We start from the raw sequence: 26,104 nt of genomic DNA on the forward strand, positions 1-26,104 counted from the left end.
CTTTTGAAAATCAGCCATCAGGGACACACTCACTTCAGTAAACACACTTCTGAGGGCCAACCAGTCAACAATAGTCTCACCTGAGTAAGGATGCTTCCAAAGATGATGTCAGTCCACTTATGGTATCTGAAAGTCCTCCAGTCCCTGAACTCCAGTGTCTAATTTACTTTGTTATGTGACGGCGTGTTGCTTAATTTACAAGCGTTTGGAATTTTCTAATTATCTTTTGTTATCAACTTTGGCATTGTGCATATATCAGAGAATATACTTATTTTAATTTAATTTTAATTACTTTAATACTTTGCAATTTATTAAAACTTGATTTAAGGCCCAGAATATGGTTCCTGTTAGTAAATGTTCTATGTGCCCCTGAAAAGAAAGTGTAATCTGCAGTTGTGAGTCTAGCATATATCAGTTAGATCAAATTGATTATTAATACGTTGTTCAAGTCTCTCTCTTAACTGAAAATTTCCTGCTCATTCTACTAATTGTATGGAGAGAGCTGTATTAAAATTTCTAACTATGATTGTAATATTTTCCATTTCTTTGTATACTTCAATTTTTTTCTTCATTTCTTTTGGCTCATTGTTAGGTGCATCACAATTAGGATTATTTTATTTTGGGGCGCCTGGGTGATTCAGTCGGTTGAGCATCCGACTTCAGCTCAGGTGATGATCTCATGGTTTGTGAGTTTGAGCTCCGCGTTGGGCTATATTCGGACAGCTCAGAGCCTGGAGCCTGCTTCAGATTCTGTGTCTCTGTCTCTCTCTGCCCCTCCCCCGCTCATGCTCTGTCTCTTCTCTCTCTCTGTCTCAAAGATAAATAAACATTAAAAAAAAAAGGATTGTTTTATTTTTCCGGTCGCTGTATTTTCTTTTTGTCACTAAAAAAATGCTTCTGTTTGTCTTTGGTAAGATTTCTTATCTTGAAATCTCCTATATTGAATGCACTGAAAAACCACGGTCTTAACTTGTAGTGTTTAATCCGTTTTTATTAAAAGTGTTTACTAAAGTGGGTAGGCTGAAGTCTATCACTTGGCTGTTATTTCTTTCCACCAGTTCTTTTGTAGTTTCCCTTATTCCTCTTTTCCTATTTTCTTTTAGATTAATAGAGTACTTTCTGTGATTCTTCCTTTGGTCTCTGCTGTTGAATTTTTTAGCTACATAATATAAGGAATTTAATATAATATTATCCCTTTTACCCCCTCCTCTCATGCTTTGTTTTGTCATACATATTACTTCTGTGTGTCTTAGAGCTCCGTCCTACATTTGCATTCTATTTGATTTATCATTTCCTTTCAGCCTGAAAAACATCCCATAAGATTGGTAGTAATGTTCCCACTTTCATTACTGACCTTAGTATTTTGAATCTTTTCTCTTTGTGTTTTGGTCTATCTAGAAAAAAGTGTTGTTGTTATTTTCCCCCAATTTTGTTAATCTTCCCAAAGAACCAGTTTTTGTTTCATTGATTCTTATTTTTCTACTCTTTTATCTGCACTCTAACATTTGTTGCTTCTTTCCTTCCACTTGCTTTGGAATTAGTCTGCTCTTCTGTATCTAGTCCCTTAAAGTGGAAGTTTAGATTAGTTTTTTAACATTTATTTATTTATTTTGAGAGAGAGAGAGAGAGAGAGAGAGAGAGAGAGAGAGAACGTGAGTGGAGGAGGGGCAGAGAGAGAGAAGGCCGGGTGGGGGGTGGGGGAGAATCCCAACAGCCCCATGCAGGGCTTGGCCTCATAACCATGAGATGATGAGCTGAGCCGAAATCAAGAGCCAGTTGCTCAACTGGCTGAGCCACCCAGGTGCTCCAGAAGTTTAGATTATTTATTCCAGATCTTCTTTTTTCAACGTAGGCATTTAGAGCACTGCTTTCACAGCACCTCATAAGTTGTGCTGTGATGTGCCTCTATCTCATTCATCTCAAAGTATTATTTTTTAAGTCACAAGTGTATACTTTCAGAGAACATCTCAAAGTATTTTTTAATTCCCTGGTGATTTTTTCTTTGACCTGTTGGTTGTTTGAGTGTCTTTCTTAGATTTCACATATTTGTGAATTGTCTGAATTTTCTGTTGTCATTGATTTCTGTTTTAATTCCATTGTGGTAGAAGATACTTTGTATGATTTAAAACTTTTAAAAATTTATTGAGACTTGTTTTGTGGTCTAACATATGGTATACTTTGGAGAATGTTCTATGTGCACTGGAGCAGAATGTGTATTCTGCTGTTGTTGGATATAGCATGCTATGCGTGTCTGTTAGGTCTAGTTGGTGTTGGTTTGCAAACTGGCTCCTGTACATGGAAGGCAAGGAAAAGACCAAACAAAGAGGCAGAGCACTCCAGATTGGTGGCAGGTTTCATAAGCAAGGGAACTTACTTTTCAGTCTTGTCTTGGGTGGCAACAACATGAGTAGATCTTGGCATCCCCTCACCAGAATCTTACAAGTTTATATGTAGGTCTTAACTGGATTCAGTCATGTATACCATCCAGATGGTCTCCACAATGTCTTACTCTGTCAAAGTTCTGTCCTTCAAAATGGCACCCACTGTGGGAACAGTGGGCAGAGTGTATATTTCAAGGACAGGGGAGGGGGTGACGAGCCTCCAATTGCCCAGGTCCAGTTCCAGGGTTAACTGGTGGTCACATCCTCTCAATGACCTCCTCTAGCATTCCATACCTTGGGACAGGCTCTTACACACACCCCACTTCCTCAGTGTGCCTTGAGATGTCAACAAAGGATTTCACTTGCATGTAGGCTGTTGGTTTGGTGGCTATCTGGCTATATGGGAGGCAGATACCACAACAACAATAGAGGCATATGCAAGAGAAAACACAAATCAAGATAATTACCAAAATAAGTACCTTTTTTTTTTTTTTCTCCAAGAGCCCAACCACTGATTTATTTAAGTCCCCTAGACTGGGGGTTGATCACTCAGGGCATTTCACTTGTGTCCTCGTGTGATTTAATAAAGATGATACATTAGCAGCCTCATCAGGTATGGACACACAACATTCTATTTGGATAACAGTACAGGTGCCTCCTTGGAAGACAATAATAAGGTCCAAGGCCATCCTATCTTGGAGGACAGCTTTTCTTATTATAGACATTTCAGTGTTCAGTAAAGAAGTGTTTAGTTGGCTATCATTTAAGGCTTGTTGGATGAATTTGGTAAGGGCTTTTACGTGTGTTATAATGTCTTCCAGGCCAATGGAGAAAAAAAGATGGTGGCCAAATGATCGTGCCAGTGGAAAACAGAACTTGCCCACCTGGCCTTGAGGAGTGTGGAGTTGACAGCTTTGGGAACTTAGCCTGGCTGTATATACCATACATGTTGACTGAGAGAGACAGCACTGTCAGGCATGAAGAGATGGACTGGGGGCAGGATATGCCAGATCAGGACTACCACCCTCTCCCCTTTCAATGGTGCGTGTTCTATTGCAGGCCTAGTACTTTTCAACAGATCTGGCTTGCATCAGGAGAATAGGATCCCAGTGGAGACTGAGTAGTTCCCCCTCACCTAGGGGGTGAAGTAACTTGTCCATCCCAATGGGACGTCTTACTGCAAGTTCTAGTGATGATACCTTTCTCTGGCGTGGTGGGACTTGGTGTTCTTAGCAGCATATAGCACATTGATCCATGGCGAGAGCCAAGGCAATGGCTGCCCCCATAGCTTCCATACCTTTACAGTGTTGGGTGTCTGAGCAGGAGTCCCTAGTGTGGCGTATGGGGCAACAAGCCCTACTGGTTGATCACTTAAATGTATTAAAGCCTGGGACAGTACTTTAGTCCATCTGACCAATGTGTTTTACCTGTTAGTAATTTAACTTGCATCTTTAATGTTCCATTCTTTCTATCAACCTTGCTGCTTGCAGGTGATGGGGGGAATGAAACCTCCATTCAATGGCATATTCTTTTGTCCAGTCTTATATATCACGACCTTTGAAATGTGACCCCCAATCACTGTCTAGTTGACAAGGGTATTTGTATATGGTATTCAGCTGGCCCAAGTCCTGAGTGACATGAAAGGGTGCCGGCTTTGAGTGGGGTCTGGAGAGGAAGTGGCACCATGGACCAATCATCCCAGCTATTGAATGATAGGACCTGGCAGGCCGTAGGATATTGGAGATGTTGGGGATGGGAAAAGATGCAGTGTAGAGTTTATGGAAAACTCCAGTGGGAGACTCATGATATAGGTCCCTGGAATTCTGGAGTAAGTCCTTGCTAAGTGCAGCAGAGAATTATATGCCCTTTGAGAAGCATCTATTGGAGTCTTACTGACTGGGTCCTGGTTGAGAAGAAAGACTAGATCATGGGCATCAAATGACCATGCATCTGGAATTTCCCATGATGAGGTGGGTCCTGGCTACAAATTCCTTTAGAGAAGGATTGAGGGAATTAATATATATATATATATATATATATATATATATATATACACATTTGTAGTGGCATTACACAGTTCTTCTTTAAGAAGACCCAGAATCCTTTAATCAATGGATTCAGTAAGTTTGAGAGGTGGTTTATTTATTTACATTTTTTTCTCAACGTTTATTTTTAAAAAATTTTTTTAAATGTTTATTTATTTTTGAGAGAGGGAAAGAGACAGAATGTGAGCAAGGGAGGGGCAGAGAGATAGAGGGAGACACAGAATCTGAAGCAGGCTCCAGGCTCCGAGCTGTCAGCACAGAGCCCAATGCGGGGCTCGAACTCAACGAACTGTGAGATCATGACCTGAGTGGAAGTCGGATGCTTAACCAAATGAGCCACCCAGGCGCCCCAACGTTTATTTATTTTTGAGAGAGAGAGAGAGGGAGCGAGAGAGCATGCGCAAGCAGAGGAGGGGCAGAAAGAGAAGGAGACACAGAATCCGAAGCAGGCTCCAGGCTCTGAGCTGTCAGCAAAGAGCCTGACACAGGGCTCAAACCCATGAACCCTGAGATCATGACCTGAGCTAGTTAGATGCTTAGCTGAGCCACCCAGAGAAGTGGTTTAGATCTGGAAACATCTGGTAAGGCATTGTGATCTTTCACTGTTATGGCTGGCATGCAACTTCTGCTCACCAGCTCTTGGCTTTTTCTGGTTTTACAACTGAAGCAACATTCAAGTTGGCTGCCTACTTATTTCTAGGAATACCATGGTCTATTAATCACTGTCATAGATCTCAGTGGGACAAGGCACCCTGGTTGCCACTGCCTTTGCTGTCCATTGAGGTAGCTATTTCCATGTTATCTCTGGTGGTTAAGTAGCACTACCTGGCTTCTGCTATTCCAGATTCACTCACATTGACTGAATCGGAACGAAGCCTATTTTCATGGTAGCATTGCCTACTGTCAACCTTTACTTACCAAGAACTGTCACCATTGGGCTTCTCAAAGATATAGGTGCCCTCTACACTGGTACATTCCTCACTACCCTAGTGAAGAGAGTCCCTGGGCACTCCTAGTAAATATCACCAGGTGGTGAGTTCCCTCATTCTAGGAAATAAATTTATTCTAATAGACCCATATCCCGAACCTTCTGATCACTTTATCAATACTTGGCCATGGCAATTCTAGCATTTCCATCTCATTTTTTTGTAGGCTGTCATCGTGTTCAAGCTTCAAGAAGCCATTCCTGCAGCATATTAGACCAGCTCGAGACATTCTTTCAGGACAATAAATCCTGAGTCCTGAGAATGTGCTCTTGTGTTAAATTCTCTCCTATCCAGTCTTATCTTCTGCTCCACCCTTCAGGTCCACCACCCTCAGGATTCACTCCCACACATGTTTTTCTCAGTTTTTACCAGGACATATTGGCCATGTTACGCAATTAATTCAGTGAGAAAGCCATTTCCTCCCAGAGAAGGGGCTACATTCCCTTGTTCAAGCTCTACTGAAACCTGGCTTTCATGACTGGCCAGGGGCAATGCATGAAATCGGGTGATCTTGAAGTAGAAAAGCATTTTCATGTGAGACACACATCACAAATCAAGTCTGTCCTCCTCTACTAAGAAGGAGAGGTTGGTTTCTACTCGTTTGGAGAGTTTAGGAGAACCTGGATGTTCATGGTTCTCAAACACATCCATCCACATGTCTCCACCCCAGGTCTTGGGGTCCTAATCATCTTACCTGGGCCCTGGCTTTAGTATAAGAGATCTTCCACAGCTATGCATTGAACCTTCTTTGTAGCTCTCTCACTCTTATGTTGAAATCTTGGGCCTCACAGCATGGCCTGTGGTTCAAGGAGATAAGGTTATCTTTAAAAGCTGCCAGGAAGCCTAACAATTTTCACTCTGTATTGATAGCAGATTGACTGGAGCCTGTCTTTTTTTTTTTTTCTTCAGGGTTTCCAAGGCAGTTAATGAAATCCAGCCAACACCACAACCCTTGTAATTAGAATCACCTCTATACCTTAGAGATGCTAGGGTTAAGGCATACATCAATGGCCCCCTCCAGCTGGACCGCATCCCAACCCATCCCTGAGAGTCTTTATGACATGATGCTGTCTGAATGGTGAGGGATCCACTCACATATTCCCACTGATAATCTACTTCCTAGGTCTCCTTCTGGTGCCCACTGACTTAGTTTTGTTCCTTGAGAGCAGAGCTTGGGGCTGGGAGAAGAGAGAGAAAAGACAAGAAAGGATGTATTACTGAGACTGCTGCTGTGAGCAATGAGAACTCAATTTTTCTGGAACCCTCTGCCTCCTGAGCAGCACACAGAATGCCTTCAGAGGCTGGAGTGTGTATCTCCCAGGCCTCGTTCTCCCTTCCTTGAGAGTGTTACTCCTGGGTTATTCTAGTTTCAATCTCACTTAGACAAAGTCAGAGGGGATATTTGTGACAAGGGAGAAGGCCCTGGGGCAGAAAATAGAAAGTCACATGGCCCACCCGTGCTTCAAGTGGTGTGCAGTCAGTGCAAGGTGAGACTGAGCCTGCACAGAACTGTCCACTGCAGCTGTGACTTAAAGCAGAGTGGCCTGAGGTTATGTGACCAGGAGACAAGTGATATCGGCATCATCATCCTCAGCCTCATCATCATTTGTGGCTAAACAGCCACAGAACGAGGACGGAGCATTGTAAATCATATAATAGAAACATTGACAAAGCACACAGGAGGAAAGGAGAAACGGTTGTAGCACTTGAGAATAAGGGGCTCTGCGTGGAGGAGACGGTGTTGCTGTGGGAGCTTGAAAGACAAATAGGATTTTGCCAGGTGAAGAAGTCAAGGCAAAACATTCCAGGAGAGGAAAATGTAATTAACAAAGGATGGTTGCCAATGGGGTGCAGTGATGGGACCCACAGTGATGGGAATAAATGATGGTAGTATGATGATGAGGTTGTAGGGATGGGGTGAGGTGATGGGGGTGCAGGGATGGGGTAAAGTGATGAGGCTATAGGGATGGGGGTGAGGTGATGGAAGCACAGTTATGGGGGTGCAGCAATGGGGTGCAGTGAGGCATCCATCTGGAATGGCAGGATGAAGCCAGATGGGAAAGGATTTGAACATCCTGTTGAAGCATTTGCATTGAGCAGCAATGTGAAGTGGGATTGAAGAAAGGCTGTGGGAAGGAAGCCCCAGGGTACCCAGCTCTGGGCCCATGTTGGGTGACAGGGGGATTGCCCCCTGTGACCCGAGTCCATCCCAGAGCACCCTCCCTTTGTTTTGTCCACCTGCAGTCCAGTCTGCACCCGAGGCCATTGGTAGCAGGGTCGATTAGCATATGTTTTAAGCCAAAGCTGAGCCTCACACTGAGGTCCTCTCTCATTCCGGTTTCTCCCACAGGGTTTCAGCAGAGCAGTCTGGGAGGACAGAGAGAGCCCATCAAAGGTCTGTGTCTCAGGGGCCATCCAGGCCACTGGTCTGTACTACTGATGGGAACATCAAGGTCCAAGGAGGTGACGTCAGGGGGTTACTCAGCTTCCTAGAAGATTAAATGATTTTTAACAGCCCAAGAACTGCGGGAGTCAGTCATGCTCCCGGACCTTCATTCCTCCTCCTTTCTCTTCTCTAAATGGCTAAGCCTGCAGTTTGGAAGCAGGAAGTCTGGGATCAAGTCCCAGCTGTGCTGGCTTGTCAGCCTTGTGATATTTCGCAATTCCTTCTACCTTGCAGAGCCTCAGTTTTCTCATCTGCAAAGTGGGAATAATGGCATTAAATAAGGTAAGGGTTGCAAAACGTTTAGCCCAGGTTCTGATAGCCTAGAAAGCATTCCGTAAATGAAAACTAGTATCATTATTACAGGCTGTATTAGTTTCCCAGAGTGCAGGCCCTGTCCATTAGCGGGCGCCTGAGATAATCAGAGGTGGCACCTTGACAGAAGAGCAAATATAAGATACGTAGTTAGGAAGTCTTGCCCTCCACAGTTCTCTTTCAGCGCTGGGTTTGTAGAAAAGATAGCATCAGTTTGCCCACAGTGTGTTTCTTTTTTTAATCTTTTTTTCAGTTTATGTATTTATTTTGAGAGACAGAACGTGAGCCGGGGAGGGAACAGAGAGAGGGAGAGAGAATCCCAAGCAGGCTCCACACTGACGGAGCCCGATGCGGGGCTTGATCTCACTAACCATGAGATCATGATCTGAGCCTAAGTCAAGAGTCGGACCCTCAACTAACTCAATCAACTGAGCCGCCCAGGCACCCCGCAACCTGTTTCTTAAATATGTCTATAACACTTACTAGTTTTTCTTTCTAACAAAGAGAGAACACCTCATCCCTCGTGGTTAATGGTACATATTTACATTGAACTCTCTCTGGTAAATTCAGTCCTATTCAATAATTTAAACAATCTCTTTAAGTAACATAAGCTTTTTCAAATAAATGCATGACCTCAGATTTGCTTCCCATCCTCCCCGCTCCTCTCCAAGATGGCATCTGGACGCATGAATTGGGGGAAGCTTATGTGACCACACAAATAGAAGCGTGGAGGGAGCCTGGCCCTACTTGCAATAGTCCTAGAATTATTGGGCTGTCCACAGCAACTTCCCTGTGCACCAAATTCCTGGGAAGATAATTCTAACATGGCGAGCTTGTGGTCTATCCTGTTGTCTTGGTCAAAGCCCATGGATCCTCAATGACTCAGTGCCCCACCTCAGCTCTGACCAGCACTCAGCACTGTGCTCCACCTAAGTCAGGCTGTGGTTCACTTTGTCCTCAAGCCCAGGAAGCACCTCTGTGGGTCCCCTGATCTCCTTCCTATCCAGCTCCCAACCATATTCCAAGTACCTCTGAGTTCCCTTCAAGGCCATGTTTGGGGCCCTTCCAAGGACTAACTGATCCAGGATAAGCAGGAGCATCACCTGAGGTCTCTCTTTGCCCATCCTCTTCTACTCGGTTTTGGCTGCCACAGTCTGGCTTAAGGATTTGGGGCACCTCTGTGGCAGTCTTCTCCTGGAGAAACAAGTCTGCCCTCAACTTCCCTGTCTAGCACATCTCCCACTTTTGGACTTAAGTCTAAGAGGGGCTCAGGGCACCTGGTATCGCTCCCTGTTTTCCCTACCATTGTTCCGTTCTCTTTCCCAAGATCCATGGTGCAGGAGGGGCAGAGTCTCCACTCTGTCTTTTTGGGGTCCTCTACACGATACCCTACAGCTTTACTATAATGGTTACCAGAGGTGGGGGGATGATTTTTCAGTATAGAAATGCAAAATATACTGATTTACTCCTTTCAAAACACTATTTCCATTGCATTAGCTATATACAAATTTCTTGATAATAAATCATTTTTTAAGTCAATTTAAAGAAAACTTCTGAGTGAATCGATAGTCAAGTTAGTAGTGGGAATGGTACCAACTATGAAGTTACAAGGCCAATGGCTAAGTTGAGGGAAACTCCAGGACCCACGGAAGAAGCTGTGATGGATACATACATGGAAAAGACCTTTTGTCTAGGAGGAAGGCAATCCTATTCGCAGGTAATTAGGAAGCAAGAGGGACCAGAAAAGCAAAGTTCTAAGGAGTTCAGGAGAATCTAAGAAAGGTTCTTGAAAGAGGTGGGTGTTGAATTGAGCTTTAAAGGGTAAGAAGCTAGAGAAGAAAGGCATCAGCATGTGTGTGTGTGTGTGTGTGTGTGTGTGTGTGTGTGTGTGTGTGTGTCTTAATAAGCTAGGGTTAGATTCCAGTCTAGCAAATACCACTGATGACCTACTCTATGGCCCGGACCCAAGCTAAGGGCTTTGATGCCTAAAACACTGTAAGTACCTGAACCTAGCAGCAACCAGCATGTCTGTACATAGGATTTTGGTATGCTTAATCTTGAGCCTAAACCAGTAAACTCTGCAGGCACATCAGAAACATTTTAGAAATTCCCACCCCATCCCCCATTCATCTCCCAGGATTTGTGATCACTTCAAAGGTGGGCAGTTTGAATATCCAGACGTCTGGTATAGGCAGTCTCTTTCTTCCTTACTCCTCAACAGCATATGTAGGGCCTGTTCACTGGATTTCAGGGGCAATTTGAGGGATTTTCAAGATTTATTTGAACCATAAGTGATTTTTGCTGAATTAAGAATCAAACCTTCAGAAAGGACTGCGCTCAAGTCCTGTTTCTGTAATTCCTGGTGCTGTCATAGGCGTATCAGAAATGGAGCTGGAATTGAGGTGAAAGATATTATTTGCTGGAAGGCTTCTATTCTGCAGAGGTTTACAGAGCACCTGCCTTTAGCCAAATGCATCAGGCAGCCCCTTGCTCTGAGCTCGAGGAAGCCTTTCCTTGCCTATTATGCAGAGTTCTGTAGCCAGCAGGCTCCTAATATGTGCTTGTGACAATCCTGCGTTTCTCAGGAGGTGACCACTCTGGGAAACCTGTGCATTAGGTTGATGCTTCCCAAACCCACTATGGATACTGTCCTGCCCCCATATCTCCAGGGGGAGTGGAGCAGAAGGACACAATATCAACAAGTACCCCAGATAATTCTGATTCTACCCATCCAGCCCCAAGCATTTGGAAAACCCCATCCCAGGCTCTTTACCCTGAGGGCAGCGTGGACCCTGTTGGGAGCAGGATGGTGATGCTCCTGGGTCCTGAGCCGGATCTTCTATGACCCACCAGCAGCGCAGCGAGAACCCAGAATGCTAAGGACATGCTCCAGCAGAACCACGTATGGTAACTTCACCTCTTTGGGCTTGTCTCCTCATATTTACACAGGGGTGCTGGGTCTAGATCAGAATTGCAGCCAGTAGAAATACTGCATTGTGTTCATATCAGGACTTTTAAAAAGTGAGGCTGCATATAAAAATTGAGAGAGATCATAGACTTCTGGTTTGGTGTACCTACATTGTCATAAGCCAAATGTTTACTGGCGTTGAGAAGCCATTGCCCCTTTAAGACAGGGCATGTGCTATCCAGTTTTCCACAGTCCCCACTGCTTCCAATTGATCTCTCTTGGCCAGCTTCATTCACTGCTTGTTTGCTGCTTTCCTGACCTTTGCAGGCATCAGAGCTGAGGTCTTTGACTTACCTGATCCCAAATGTCTTTTCTATTTGTGTCATCCCATGAGCCCAGAACCTACCACATTATCCTTCACCAGCTCACTAGTTAATCATCAGCTTCTCTTTATATAAATCGGAACAGGAAAGTCTTGCTTGGCCAATTCCTCTGCAGATCTTGGTCTGATGCCTTTCTCCACCAACCCTGCATCCTGTGTCTGCCTGCTCAACATTTGTTGAGCCCTTTCTTTCTTTGACTGAAGCTCTCTGAGGCCAGCGGAGGCCGCGGATGTGCAAGGAGTTCAGGCGGTCCAGCCGGATGAGTGGGATGTGGGTGCACCCAGGCCAGACCCTGATCTGGGCTCTTTGGGTCCTTGCAGCTGTCATTAAGGGTGAGACACCCAGTGGGAGAGGAGGGCCCTCAGAAGATAGGGTAGGGGGATTTCCTTATCTTGGATGTTTTTTTCTACTAGTGCAAACAAACTTATTTCTCAGAGGTCTCATGGTGCATGGAAAGCCATGTAGTAACCTCAGGGCACCTGACCAATGTCCTGGTGTCACTGAAAGCCCCCCAACAGAGTGTCCTTTGTGGGTGTGGGTATTGCACAGAAGATCCAGGTCCTATCCTTGGGTGCTCATACCTTGTCCAGGCTTGCAGAGCCCTCTGTCCTGGGTACTGGGGAGGGGCAAAGGATAGAGCCCATGCTTTGTGGTACTGGCTGCCCGGATAGGACTTTCACTGTCACAGTGACGTTAGAGCAGGTAGCACCAAGACACCTGAGTCCTGCCAAGCAAGTAGCTGGGCAGTGAACTTCTCAATGCTCTATATTCTATGTGGAAACCAAGAAGCTTGCACTCTCGGTTTTCCAAAATGTCCTCCTCATATCCTGGAGGTGGATGAGCTGATGTCAGGTGGCATCTGTATGAGAACTTCTTATTTTCATTGACATCTACTTATTTTCATGTGTATTATGTGTATTCAAAAGCGTATACTTAACTCATCAGAAGCACAGTTCCGTAGACGTTAATGCTTAGGAATCCTCTAGGTAAGATTTTTTAAGTTTGTTAAAATTTAATTTTAAGAAAAATTAAAAAGCTAGTAGTCAGACAGGGGATGCACAGACATGCCAGCAAATGTGATGGTGAGTATGAAAATGACCCGCATGTGGGGACTCTGGGTTAGATGACTTTGTGGGATCCTAGGATCTGCAGCCTTGGCATGTATCAGTTCCAGAGTAAGAGAAATCTGTGCTGCAGAAGGGAGAGGCTACTTGTGCCCTAAGGTGACCGGAAACTTTTGTGGGTCGGTGCTATACTCCTAGTAGAAACTAAGTCGGTGTTCTTATGCAGGTGGCAATCTTGAAGGAAGCAGTGGACCTGGGTTCATTGCCGGGGAGTCTAGATACTTCCTGTTGCACCGCGTCTGGGCCAACAAAGAGTGCCCCCACTGAGGGGAGCTCCTAGTTGAACTTATTCTGGTTCTCTACCCGGCCAGCATCTGATTCCTCCCTGTGTGTCCCCTCAGGGCCAGCTGCTGATGCACCAGTGAGGAGCACCAGGCTGGGATGGGTCCGGGGGAAGCAAACCACTGTACTGGGAAGCACCGTGCCTGTGAACATGTTCCTCGGGATCCCCTATGCTGCACCTCCTCTAGGGCCCCTGCAATTTAAGCAACCAAAGCCTGCTCTGCCCTGGAATGACTTCCGAAATGCCACATCCTACCCTAAATTGTAAGAGGAGGCTCGGTCCCATGGGTGGAATGTGAACTGGGAGTGGGGACAGAGCACTGAGGGGGAATAAAGGTCATGCAGCCCCCCTGGGAAAGGTGGGGAACAAGGAGGAGGAGGAGGGGACAGAGGAGGACGAGGAGGACGAGGAGGAGGGTGGGTACGGGAGTAGACAAGACCTTCGGTAATCTCATGGCTCCCCAGCTGGCTGACCAGCAGAATCAGTGGTGGTGGTGTTCAGAGCATGCAGATTGCTTGGGCTCCCTTCTTGAACTTCCTAAATTGGAATCTCCAGAGCTGGGCCCAAAAAACTAGAGTCACTGAAAGCTCTCTAGGGATTTGTGGACCAATCAGGTTTGGGAACCACGACGACGGACTTACCGAGTCTTTGTCCGCGTGATTCCATGTCACCTCTCACCCAGGCTGAGGGCTTTAGGGTGAAGAACCACCCTGCAAGAGATTTCAGCTCTAGCACTCTGTGCCCAGCGCAGGGAAATCCATAGACACCTATGGAGTACGTGAGTGTGTTCTGGGCCGGGAGCTCCCAGTCACTGCAAATTTTCAAGCTGAGTGAGGTGGGCGAATCCTGAGAACTTGAGCATAGGTTGAGATGGGAGACTTGAAAATCCTCAAGAATCTTCTGACACTCAGATTTTGTGAAGTCCTCACATTGGGCCACGCTGGTTCCTTGCCTTGGCAGTCCCAGGCAGAAGGAGTACCCTGGTTTTAGGAAGTGCCCTAAGCCACAAAGGAGACCCCATGTGGCCCAGGGACTGAGGACACTAAGCTGAAACTCATCTGTTCATTCATTCAGTTATTCATTCAACTAATATCCATTAAGAGCCAGCTCAGTAACTTCCTCTCCATTAAGCTCTGGCAGATACCACAGTGGGCTGGTCACAGCTTCCCTGAAGGAACCTGGGGGCTGGTGGGGGTGGCAGGGGTGGAAATAACAGCAATAATTAAAATATAGAGTGTCAAGGGCAACCTTAGGGGATCAGAAAAGGGTGCTGAGAAGGAACCACCTAGCCTCACCTTGTGGGGAGGTCAGGGATGGCTGTGTTGAAAGCTGCGAGGGCTTGATTTCTGATAAACAACATACGAAAGGGCAAAAAGGCATAAGCACTTGTCTGGGGGTAAATTTGCAGCGATGGTTTCCCACCGCCTAATCTGTACACTGTTTTATTAAAAAAACAATTAACATTCATGGAGCACTGAAGTATAGTAGAAATCACATATGTAGACTCCTTCAATCTTATTGCATAGCAAGCAGGCTCAGTGCTAGGGGCTATGAAGTACTGAGGTGACCAAAACAGAGTCCTAAGCTTTAAGCTGCTCCCGTTTGAGTGGGAAAGCTGGTAACACCCATGTACAAGCCCAGGAGAACTTCTAGGAAAGAACACAACATGTACAGCGGTCTCTAAAGAAGAGCTGTGGTCTAACTGGAGAAATCTCAGAAGGCTTCTTGAAGGAGGTGGCACTTGCACTGAATCTGAAAGAAAGGAAAGAACACGAGCAAACAAACATGAGGAGAGAACAGTCTGGGCATGGGGACCAGCTTGAGCAAAGGTTTGAATGCAGGAATCTCCTTGTACATATACCTCTATTGGTCCCTGGTAGAAAAGCCTAGAGATGTCCTTTTGTTCCTCTGGGTGCAGAAAAGGGAGCTACTACAGCAATACCTTTGATTTGCAACCCAGGGTCTTGCCCTCTAGTTTGGGGAATTGTTGAGTCATCTTGAATCTCTATGTGTGTGTCTGGGGTTATGGTAGTGGGTGTAGGCATGGGTGGGTACTGGAGGTTAATGGCACAATTATTCTGCACAACATACTTTCCTACCCCCAAACCAGATCAAAGAGAATCATAGTTTGTTTCTTTGTCTGTGCCACTATGGCGGGGGCCAGGGAGACGATTAGACTCTGTACCAATAGCTCCCATATGCCTCTTCTGCTCAGACATAGGACACCAGGCCTCCCTGCCGTCACGGGACCTGGCCCCTCCCAGGCAAGTGTGACAGCAACTCTGAGGAGTTTTCCTTTTTTTCCTCCAAGATGCTTCCAGGACTTAGAGTGGCTGGTCTCCTATCAACACGTTCTCAAAGTGCATTACCCCAAATTGGAAGCGTCCGAAGACTGCCTGTACCTTAACATCTATGCGCCAGCCCATGCGGACAATGGCTCCAACCTCCCTGTAAGGCTGCCTGCCATGCGGAGGGCTCCAGCTAGCAGGTTCTCAGCCAGGGACCCAGGAGGAGTGGCTGGGTGTCTAGAATCCAACCTACCCCCTGTTGGGTAAAAGAGAAATGTAATCACTTGCACATCAATAATTTTCTTAAAAAGTCATTTAATGACAGATTCCCTCTATCTTCCTTTCTGATTGCTTCTTTATTGGCAGCAACTTGACCTTCAATTTTTATTTTGTTTTGTTTTTCCCCTCTGTTGAGTATTTAATGGTCTGTAAACATTTAGAAAGACTGCTTACAAGGACTCTGTTTGGGAAATCCTTTAAAGAGGATATACACCTTCCAATTTTTCTGTTTGCAACGAGGACAGGTAATAATACTAAGTATTTCATTTAGGATGTAAAATATCTCTGTATTAGTGAGTAGGAAAGCCATCATCTCTCCCCCATGCCACTGCAATGAGAGACTCACTCTATTGGATCATAACAACAACATATACTGAGCAGTTGACTGTGTGCCAGGCACAGTACATTATCTCATTTAACCCCCACAGTAATCATGGGTAAAGATTACTGGACCCATAGTACAGATTAAGAAGATGAGGCACAGGGATGGCATAAATGCCTTGTACACACAACGAGTAGAAATTCCCGTGTCAAAGCCAGTGCTTTGTCTGGTTCTCCCTTATCCCCCATGGCTGGCCCAAGACTTGTAGTCCCTAATATGACCTTAAAAAAGAGAATGAAAAAGATACATTTGTAAGTATATGAATCATGATAGTACCATGTGAATGTTTTATGTTGCCCAGTCCCAATTTTTCTAATTGATATAGTAAAGTTTTCACACTTCTCTTCCCTTTTTTTTTTCTCTCCTCTCTTCGCTTCTCTCTGTAGGTAGTGGAAAGAGTAAAGTTAAAACAGTTTAAGTGGATTTTGCTCTCCACAGGGCTTATGATGATTTCTGTCTTCGTGTGGGTCACAAGTTCAGTGATATTTGGTTAATACTTTCTGAGCACTTGAAACTGTTCTAAGAACTTAAATGCAGAATCTTGTTGAAATCTCATGATAGCCCATAAAATGAGATACTTTCATTCTTCACATCTTATAGATGAGAAAAATGAGCCTCAGAGAGGTTAAGTAATCTGCCCAGCATCACACAGTTTGTCAGTGGCAGAGCTGGGAATCAAACTCAGGCCTCCATGCTCACCCCTTGGCCTTCTTCAAAAGACATAATCTCTCATGCTTTTAGAAAGGAAAGTGAGACACCTATATTTCCCTAAAGAAGGAAGGTCCCAAATGTATAGGGAGGGGGTGTGAATGCGTGGCAGGCCAACTGGAGAGTTCCTCTCCCTTCTACAGGTCATGGTGTGGTTCCCCGGGGGTGCCTTCAAGATTGGCTCAGCCTCCTCCTTCGATGGGTCCGCCTTGGCTGCCTACGAGGATGTGCTGATCGTGACTACCCAGTACCGGCTAGGAATATTTGGTTTTTTCAAGTAAGTGTCCCTGAGAGCTTGACACCCCAGTTCCCTGAGGCACAGCTGTATGGCAGCCACAGGGGATTCAGTGCCCAGCTGCGTAAGGAAGAATGAGCCTTCAGTGACACTGAATAACTGTGACCCGAATTAGTAGGTAATCTTTGCAGCTATAACAGATAAACTCCCAAGTCTTGGTGGCTTAAAACAATAAAAATCTCTTTCTCACTCAAGTAAGGTCCAACTGAGTGATCCTGACTGACAGACATCTTTTCACATGGTCAGTCAAGGACCTGGCTCCTTCCCGTCTTGTGACTCTGCCCTCCTTTCCGGGCCTAGACCCTCTGCGTCTGGCCAGCAGATGGACGAACAGCAGGGAAGATCCTGCAAAGGAGTGGCCACCCACCCACAGCCTCCACCTTGAACTCCTTGAGCGGCAGGAAGCAGATTGCAGCCCACTGAGTATTCTCACCCTACTTCTTGCCCCAGCACAGGGGATGAGCATGCCCGGGGGAACTGGGCCTTCCTGGACCAGGTGGCTGCCCTAACCTGGGTCCAGGACAACATCAAGTTCTTCGGTGGTGACCCACGCTCCGTGACCATCTTCGGAGAGTCAGCGGGAGCCATCAGTGTTTCCAGCCTCGTGAGTTCTTCTCTTCGGGATTTGAACAGACCTTGGTGGGGGAGGTTACAAAAATGAGGACCATGAATCACTTATAGCTGACCGGTGCTTTCCTGTGAAACAAACACTTTTATACACATTGTCTCCCTCAAGCCTCACAGAGAGAGTTAGGGGCTCTCTGTCATTTTGTGGACAAGAGCTATCATCAGGAAGAGTTTAAATGAATTACCCAAGATCACATCCTGAGTAATAGTTTGAAGAAAAATCCCTTATATTTATAGGGTGGAAGCCCTGGTGTCCAATTACCAGGACTAGTAATTACTTGTTTAATAGAAAAGTTCAGCTAAAACTTTAAAAAAAAAAAGGATGCATATAACATTTAATTTTTTTTAACGTTTTTTATTTATTTTTGAGACAGAGAGAGACAGAGCATGAACGGGGGGGGGGGGGCAGAGAGAGAGGGAGACACAGAATCAGAAGCAGGCTCCAGGCTCTGCGCCATCAGCCCAGAGCCCGACGCGGGGCTCAAACTCACGGACCGCGAGATCATGACCTGAGCTGAAGTCAGACGCTTAACTGACTGAGCCACCCAGGCGCCCCTAAAACATTTTATTTTAACTTCAAAGAGAAAGTGTACATTTCTCTATCAGTGGTTTGGTATATAGTGTGGTATCTTTTCAAGGTTGGTCTGCTGGCTAGAGGTCCAACGTGGTTCTCTAGCATAAACCACCCATTGGAATCATGGTCTTCAAATTACAGTTTCAGCTTCTTTACAGTGAGCATGAATTTTAAAAGATGCGTGCTTTGTTGTCTGTGAATGAGGTGCATTTATGGAATTTTCCGCTCCCCCCCCCCCCCCGCCCGCCGCACCCAACGTATTTTACTCTTATCTTTTTCACACCTAATTTGCCGGCAGTATTTTTCAGCTACTTGTCTTTATCACAGGTTTCTTTCCCCCAAACATAGTTTTGTTTTCTTTTCTTACACACATACTTCACTGGTTCCCACGGTATTTCACTGATTATGTAATTACAGTAGCAAGTGTAACTGACCAAACAAGTGAGGAAGCAAACACACCTGCCTCTTGGCCAGAAACTTGTGGGAATAGAAACCTGTGGTGGTGCTAGAAAATAGCCCACTGGCTCTGAGTGCTTGGCATCTCCAGGGTCACATGTTCATCACAAAAGTCTGTTACATAGAAGTGGGTTAAGAGAGCTTCCACAGTGTAGCACTTGACAATACACAAGATATTTTTGTATCTTCAAAATAATTCAGTAAGGTGAATTATAATAACTCAACTTTGCATATATGATGACAACCCCCGTTTCGTGGGTGCATGCTGTCTGACCAGGCGTTGTGCAAAGCCTTCTATATTTGTTACTTCTGCTCTATGCCACAATTCTGTGATATGTGCTCCATTTTTCCTTCCAGTTTTGGAAGAAGTAAATTGATGCTCGGAAATATGAAACAATTTGCCTGAGATTCCCCCAGCTAGGAAATGAAGGAGCTAGCAAGCAATCACACACCAAGATGTTTGACCTCAAAGTTCCTGAGGCACCTGGGGCTCAGACAGGTTAAATAATTTGTCCATAGGTCCATGGCTAGTCCTTGAGTCCCCAAACCAGGGCTTTTTTTTTTTTTTTTTTTCTGTAAGCACAAAGCTTTTAAGGAGGCTTCCTGGGAAGGTTTCTTTAAGGAAAGGTGGATGGTGTATGTGCTGGATGGAGAGTCCCCTGCATAACTTTTCCTGGTCTCCTGTGTTCTCTCTCCAGATTCTGTCCCCCATGGCCAATGGCTTATTCCACAAAGCCATCATGGAGAGTGGGGTGGCCATCCTGCCTTTACTGATGAGATCCCTTGGTGATGAGAGGAAGAAGGATGTAGGTATCTCATTAACACCTCTCCTCTACTTGGTCAGGGGAGAATGTGGTCAGGTGTCGATAGACCATGTGCTTGGCGGTCCTACTGACCATGGTCAAAAGAATCTGATGCTGGCCGAGGTGAACCTTATTGCTCTATGGGAGGCTTGGTTTGACAGAAAATAGGTCCCCAGTGAAATACTGTTGGTGTGTGTGAATGTGTGTGTGTGTGTGTGTGTGTGTGTGTGTGTGTACATGAGTGTCTATGTAATTGTTCTGACATCTTATTCATTACTCTTCACTTAGGATATATAACTCAGTCCCCTGTGTTATATACGGCTCATCTCCTATATTGACTCCACTCTATCTAGAGTACTCTGTTAAGAAAGATTCTTAGGCTGTTTCCAATTCAGTGGGAAATAACACTGTGACTGATTCTTGTTGCCTGGCATGAGATTGTGAGGGGGCGGTGAGGCATATGCCCCAGACTTTTGTCATCTGTCATCTTGGTTAGTGCTCTAGCAGACAGTGAGGACCTGGAGACCAAGGTCTCTGTATCTTTCATGTCCCGGCATGATTCCTGGTGCATATTAGGTGACTATTGCTGTTTGCTGAATGAATGAGTTAACAAATGAGCTGATTCGGTCAATGAAGATTAAGCACGGGGCTGTGGAGCCACCTCCTGGGGACTATGCATTTTCGTGGTGCATTTGCTTGAACACCTGATAGAAAATGACAGTGCACACCACAAGCAGAGACATGAGTCATAATATTGTAAAAATACTCTCAATGCATCGGGAATATTGATTTGGGGAACATGACATACCAACTTTCAGTTTGTGCCTCTGTTTGTTCATTTAGCACACGTACGCTGAGTGTCCATAGTCCTCCCAGCTCTATGCTAGGACCTGTGGGTTTGTAAATGGGAAGGGCTACACTGACTTCAGAAGACCATAATCATTTTATGACAAAGGTTTTTAACCTGAAATCCATGGGTAGTTGGGAGATGGTCCTTGCGCTCTGACAGTTGTACGTTGTGTGTAGATTCTATATGTTTGTGCATTTTCCCAGGGAGCGGGTTTGTAGCTTTCGTTGGATTCTCAGAGCATTCATGACTCCCAGACACTTGGGGGGCCACCACTTTCAAGGGATGAGCTCCCACGGAAAGTTCGACGACTGCGCAAGGCAGTGTTTGTGAAAAGGCTAGGTAGAGAAGGTGGGAATCCTTGAGGTAACAGGAAATCAGAGGAGGAAGGGGTTCATGGGAGCTGCAGTGGTCTGAAAGGACATCTCGGAGGAGCTAGGGATGAGTGGAATTGATGCGAGACAGGAAAAGCTGTTCAGGGTATTCTAGGCTGTGGTGGGGGTGAGGCTTAACAGAGCTGACAAGCTGACACTGAGCCAGAGTCATGCCTCAACTGACCGTTAAGTCATGCTTGCAAAGCTGCTCCTCACGCTTGGGGCTCCTGGCTCCACTCAGCATCCCAGAGTTGGGCGTCTGGACTGAGGCCTACTGCCAGTGGAGCCAACACCATCGGACTGGTCTCTCCATGGCCAGGAATCTTGACTCTGTTCCACAGCCACAGGCTGACATACCACCTCCCCCTACTCCAGCGGTTGCTAAAGATGACAAGGAGAGTCAGGCAAGAGAACAAAGAGGTACAGTGCCCGCCTGTCCTCAGGGGGTGGGGAGGGACAGCAGGCTTCATGTATGAAGGATCTAGGACTCTTTTCACTTTGCATTTTCTTGGCGACTTTCCATGCTGTGCTCTGACCTGGTCCTTCTCTGGCAACAGTTGCAGGTGCTTGCGCATATCTGTGGTTGCCAGGCGTCTGACTCTGCTGCCCTGCTGCAGTGCCTGAGGGCAAAACCCTCCGAGGAGTTGTTGGACATCAGCAAGGTAAAGAGGGGCGGGAGGGTTTGGGGGCAGGGTTGTGCTTGGAATGGAATGGCAGACAAACCCCACCACTCTCTTACTTACTTTGATGTGGGATTTGGAAAGATGGAGGTTGGGATTCATAGTAATGGCTGTAGAATGTACAGAACCATGATAGGTAATTTAAAGAACTTGATGGGCCAGGGATGCTGCTTAGCCAGGAGAAGATCCAGGAAAACACAAATGTTGTCTTTAAGTCACTGGGAAGAGGGACTTCCCCTGTTCCACATGCTGCCAGAAGCTAAAATCAGTGTCAAGAGTGTGAGTTCTGTTAGGAAGCCATTTTGGCTTGGTATAACCAGGAAATTTCTAAAAACTCTGAAAAAGGGCCAGCACCTTTAGAAGATAGTGAGACACCCACCTCTGTAGGTATGCAAGCAGAGTCTAGATGACCACTGACAAATTTCAGTCACTGGACTGAATGAGCTCTTTGTGCCCCTTCCACTCGTGAGAGCTTCTGATGGTCCTTGGAAGAGCAAGGCCATTATCTGTCAGATTCTAACAATTGTGAAATACTTTGTTGGCATGGATGAAGGGTCTGCTGTGAGTTGTGCTGGAGTCTGGGAGCTGGATAACAAGTCCTTGACCCGATGGAGTGTGAAAGGTCTTCTGTGTGCTCCCCGCCATCCCCACTCCCAGAGACCCCCCAAAAACGTGGATAAAGCCAGGTGTTTCCTCCTGAGACCCAAGACTCAGCCAGATCAAAGGCACAGTGCTGAGGAGGACATCTCGGGAAGATGCGCATACTAAGCCCCACTACTGTGGCCACTCCCCTGTCCCCTGCTCACCACTCTGCCTGCTGCATTTGGTCAGTGGTTCTCAAAGAATTTGAGCCCCTTTGCCTAAGCAAGTGCAGGGCCGACCAAGCAGAACTGATACATCAGGATGGGCCAACTGTGGCTTTTTCCTTTCTTAATGTAGTTTGACCACTGCTCGGCGGGTTGGGTCTCCTTGGCTGGGGGCTTGGGGACAGCAGATTTTGTGAACAGAAGCAGATGCTGATTTTTCTCTTCTTCCTTATTCCAGAAAATCACATTTTCCATTCCAGTGGTTGATGAGTTTTTCTTTCCTGATGAGCCTCTAGCCCTATTGACTCAAAAAGCATTTAATTCAGTTCCTTCTATCATCGGAGTCAATAACCACGAGTGTGCCTTCCTGCTGTCCACGGTAAGGATCCCAGCTGTCCTTCCTGTCGCTTCCTCAGTGGTGTGGCAGCTGTATATGCTTCCACAGCTCAGCACTGCCAGCAAGGATGCCAAGTGTTATGCAGGAGCCTGGAAGCCAAGGACACGGTGATGCCCCTTCCCCTCTCTGAAGGAGGGTAGCTGAGGACTGAGGGCAGCCAGAGTCAGCATCTGCCCGGCTCCTCATACAAGGTTCATGGAGAAAGAAACAACTCTATGAAAAAAGTAAGAGAGGATGGATCCATTTGAGCTTTGTTCAAAACATCACAAATGATTGTTTCAAATGAGCACAGTTACTACTTCAAAGATGAATTTCATGCAGGTTTGGAAAATGTTCAGGCCTTTACATTTTCGTGTGCGGTTATGAAATTTTGACTTCCAAGAATGCTCTCTGGGTTTGTACAAGTTGCGAAATCACTGAATTGTCTTATTCATTCAACAAGTATGAAGGGAACATTTACTTTACGCTCTACACCCTGGTAAAAAGCAAGCATTCAACAGTGAACAAGTCACGCAGTCCCAGCTTTCTGCAGGCTCACATCCTACTGGGGAGGCCCAGATGAAATGGACAGTTGAAAAGATAGTTTCCGAAAGTGTAAGTGCTAGGAAGGACATAAACTGGTGGGAGAAGATCTTTAGGGAGGAGAAGGGGTGGTCAAGAAAGGCTTCTCCAAGGAGGGATTATTTGTGCTCAGGCTGAGTCCTGAGAAGGAGCCATGATTTCTTGACCCTGCCATTTAAAGAAGACCCTCTTGATTTGAAAGAAACTTTTCATCTGTCCTCAGAAGGGTAGGAATGCTCAAACCCATAACATCATCACAGCGTAATCATGGAGACCAACCTCCTCCTTTTAAGCTGAGGGAAATGTGGTTATGAAATCCAGAGGCTTGTCAAGGTTCAAGGCTAGTTGGTGGCTGGTTAGAACCAGAACCCTGAGTTCATCAGGCTATTAAAGGCCTGTTCTACCATTATTAATGTGACTTACAGAGCAATGTTTTGGAGTAAGTGGGAGTGAGGATCTTTCTGCTCGTGTTGCAAATGAGGCATCTGAGTCACAGACTGTGGCTTCAGCAAGGCCTTTCGATGCTACCAGGTTTGTGCTAGAAAGAAAAAGGCAGGCGCTACCGATGACACCACCACCATAACCACCGCAGCCAGTCCCGAGTTCTTCCACGTGCCCAGTGTGTACCATCTGTCCAACAACTTGCAAATGGGCATTGTTATTCCTGTTTTCCAGTTAAAGAAACTTAGTCTCAGAAAGGCTAAAATTCCTCCCCAAAGTCTCCCAGCTGGGGGAGGAGACAGTGTTGTGTAATTTCTTCATGCATTTAGGCTCTGCCATTAAATGTTGGGTTCTCTGGTAACCTGCTGTGTGACCTTAAGTGAACCGCCCAACCTCTCTGAACCTTCGTTCCTTAATCCGTGGTATAGGATGATCTTAACTACCTGCTTCACAAGCACACGTCAGTAAATGTTAGCTATTGGAATTATTCAAGTGGCAGGATGGGAATTGGTGCCTGGGTCTGCATAGCTCAAGAGCCTGCATCAGTGTGGATAGTTCATGTGACCTCGCAGTGACATCCACTGCTGACCATTGGAGACCAGAGGAAATCCTCCAAAATTCCCTCCAAATCCTTCAGCTGCTGAACATATAGAGAGGTTCTTAGTGGTTGAAATACACGTGTAGATAAATTGAATGATTCAGGAGTTTCCCTCAGATTCCAGGAGACAGAGATGTTTAAATATTTACCCTCGTGATTTATTATCTCAAGATTTTCAGCAGAAAATGTCAAAGCGAAATTCATTTGACAAGTGGAGAGTATTTCTACCCTCTCATGTTTTTAAGCTGTAATACTGGCCAGGGAGGGGTCTTTTAACAAGTAATTACTCCTAGCCCTTACTATGTACCAAGCATAGCATATGTTCTTTTTAAAAAATATTTATTTATTTATTTACTTAGAGCACGCGTGCACGACCAGGGGAGGGGCAGAGAGAGAGGGAGAGAGAGACTGGGCCCAAGCAGCCTCAGCACTGTTAGTTAGCAAAGAGCACGACGTGGGACTCGATCTCACGAGCTGGGAGATCATGACCTGAGCTGAAATCAAGAGTCAGACGCTTAACTGACTGAGCCAGCCAGGCACCCAAGCAAAGCCTCTGCTCTTCACCTCCAGTCTTGCCACCTCACTGGCTCTCTGCAAACTGCTGGCATCTCAGAGGCCCTAATTGTAAAGATCTCTAGAAAGAGAACAATAAACCACTAGTTTGAGATTTTTCTGGCCTCTCTTTGAATGTGGTGTCAAAGCCAAGCTGTAGCCTGCATTAGTTTGCCCGGGCTGCCACAGCAAAGCACCACAGACCAGGTGGCTTAAACAACAGAAACTTATTTTCTCACAATCCCAGGGGCTGGAGGTCCAAGATCAAAGTGTCAGCAGGCTTAATTTCTTGTGGGGCCTCCCTCCTTGGCTTGCACGAAGCCATCTTCTCCCTGTGTCCCCACATGGTCTTTCTTCTGTATGCACACGCCCCTGGTGTCTCTGTGTGTCAGAATTTCCTCTTCCTATAAGGACACCAGTCAGGTTGGATTAGGGCCCAACTAAAGTCCTCCCTTTCATTTCATCACTTCTTGAAAAACGTGGTCTCCACTCCATCACATTCTGGAGTACTGGGGGTTAGGTCTTCAACGTGGGAATGGGGGTTGGGGGGCACATTTCAGCTCGTAACACGGTCTTTCCACAGGGCAGCCACTCGGGCCCCACAAGGCCACAGGTATGGCAGGGAATGGCTGCCTTTTAGCAAGTGTGAGAAGAGACTGTCATTGCTCCGACCCACTGAGGCCACTCCTGCATGTCGCCCCTTGGGGACTAAATGGGTTCCTGCTCTTCCCAGCCTCCCCTCTAAAAGGCAGGCCCCTCAGCCCTCAGCGAGACCACTTTCCCTTCTGGTGTCTTGAGGTGCTCACGGAGGATGCCTTACTTCTCTCCACAGGAGCTTCCTGAGATCCTCGGGGGCTCCAACAGGTCTCTGGCCCTCTACTTCGTACACACGTTCCTGGTAAGTGAGCCTGGGCAACTGTGACTCGTCAGAGATTCACCTATTTAACAGACCTCCTTGGGGCACACTCAGCAGTAGGGGCTGGGGCTGCAGTCGTTCCTCATTCACTCATTCAGTGAATCTTTGCCAAATAGAGTACCACAGTCCCTTATTCACAATCTCAAAATCCAAGGAGCTCTGAAAAACAGCCTGTAGGACAACCGAACCTTCCTTAGCTGATAGGTGGCCCTCGGTATTTATTGTTCTCATCCACTTCATTCATCCCCCTATTCATGTGCTTATCTGATGACATAAGTAGTGTGGGGGTTGGGGCAGCCGCCCCCAGAGCACGTGACATGACACGCAGCCTATATACTGAATTATTTATGCACAGTCAGCAAAGTTCTGAATTCTGAAACACACCCGGAACTAAGGACCTGTATTCACTCCACGCCAGCCGGGCACTGTATTAGGTTCCAGCGAGGCCCAGGATCCTGACTCAACTGTTTATTCATTCACTCCCTGAACAGATGTGTCAGTATCAGGTCTTAAGCCAGACACTAGATGTAGGAATGGATTCCTTTCTCTTCTTCCCTCCTTCTTGCCGTAAACATCCAGTGTGAACTCTGTACCAGGTTCCCTTCGTGCACTTATTCATTGACTGGCTGCTTCTTGAGAGCCCAGCGCTTCC

General features: G+C 46.1%; 1 protein-coding gene and 1 long non-coding RNA gene across 3 annotated transcripts in view; both read left to right on the forward strand.

Annotated features, from left to right (window-relative positions):
• Window positions 1–10,886, forward strand: part of LOC106973295 (uncharacterized) — a 256,290-nt gene extending 245,404 nt beyond the window's left edge. For both annotated transcript variants that reach the window (XR_008293422.1, XR_003415746.2), the window contains one exon: window positions 7,763–10,886. This is a non-coding gene — a long non-coding RNA (uncharacterized LOC106973295). The remainder of the gene's footprint in view (window positions 1–7,762) is intronic.
• Window positions 10,887–11,549: 663 nt separating this feature from the next.
• The window catches only part of CES5A (carboxylesterase 5A), a 29,298-nt gene continuing 14,743 nt past the window's right edge, over window positions 11,550–26,104 (forward strand). Inside the window, exons 1-9 of the mRNA XM_015070352.3 lie at window positions 11,550–11,793; window positions 12,927–13,131; window positions 15,180–15,318; window positions 16,669–16,802; window positions 17,271–17,424; window positions 19,176–19,283; window positions 21,059–21,163; window positions 22,226–22,366; window positions 25,369–25,434. Coding sequence (XP_014925838.2) covers window positions 11,691–11,793; window positions 12,927–13,131; window positions 15,180–15,318; window positions 16,669–16,802; window positions 17,271–17,424; window positions 19,176–19,283; window positions 21,059–21,163; window positions 22,226–22,366; window positions 25,369–25,434 — 1,155 coding nt within the window. The 5' untranslated portion in view covers window positions 11,550–11,690. The remainder of the gene's footprint in view (window positions 11,794–12,926; window positions 13,132–15,179; window positions 15,319–16,668; window positions 16,803–17,270; window positions 17,425–19,175; window positions 19,284–21,058; window positions 21,164–22,225; window positions 22,367–25,368; window positions 25,435–26,104) is intronic.

This window comes from Acinonyx jubatus, chromosome E2, assembly GCF_027475565.1.
Source record: "Acinonyx jubatus isolate Ajub_Pintada_27869175 chromosome E2, VMU_Ajub_asm_v1.0, whole genome shotgun sequence".
Lineage (NCBI taxonomy): Eukaryota > Metazoa > Chordata > Mammalia > Carnivora > Felidae > Acinonyx > Acinonyx jubatus.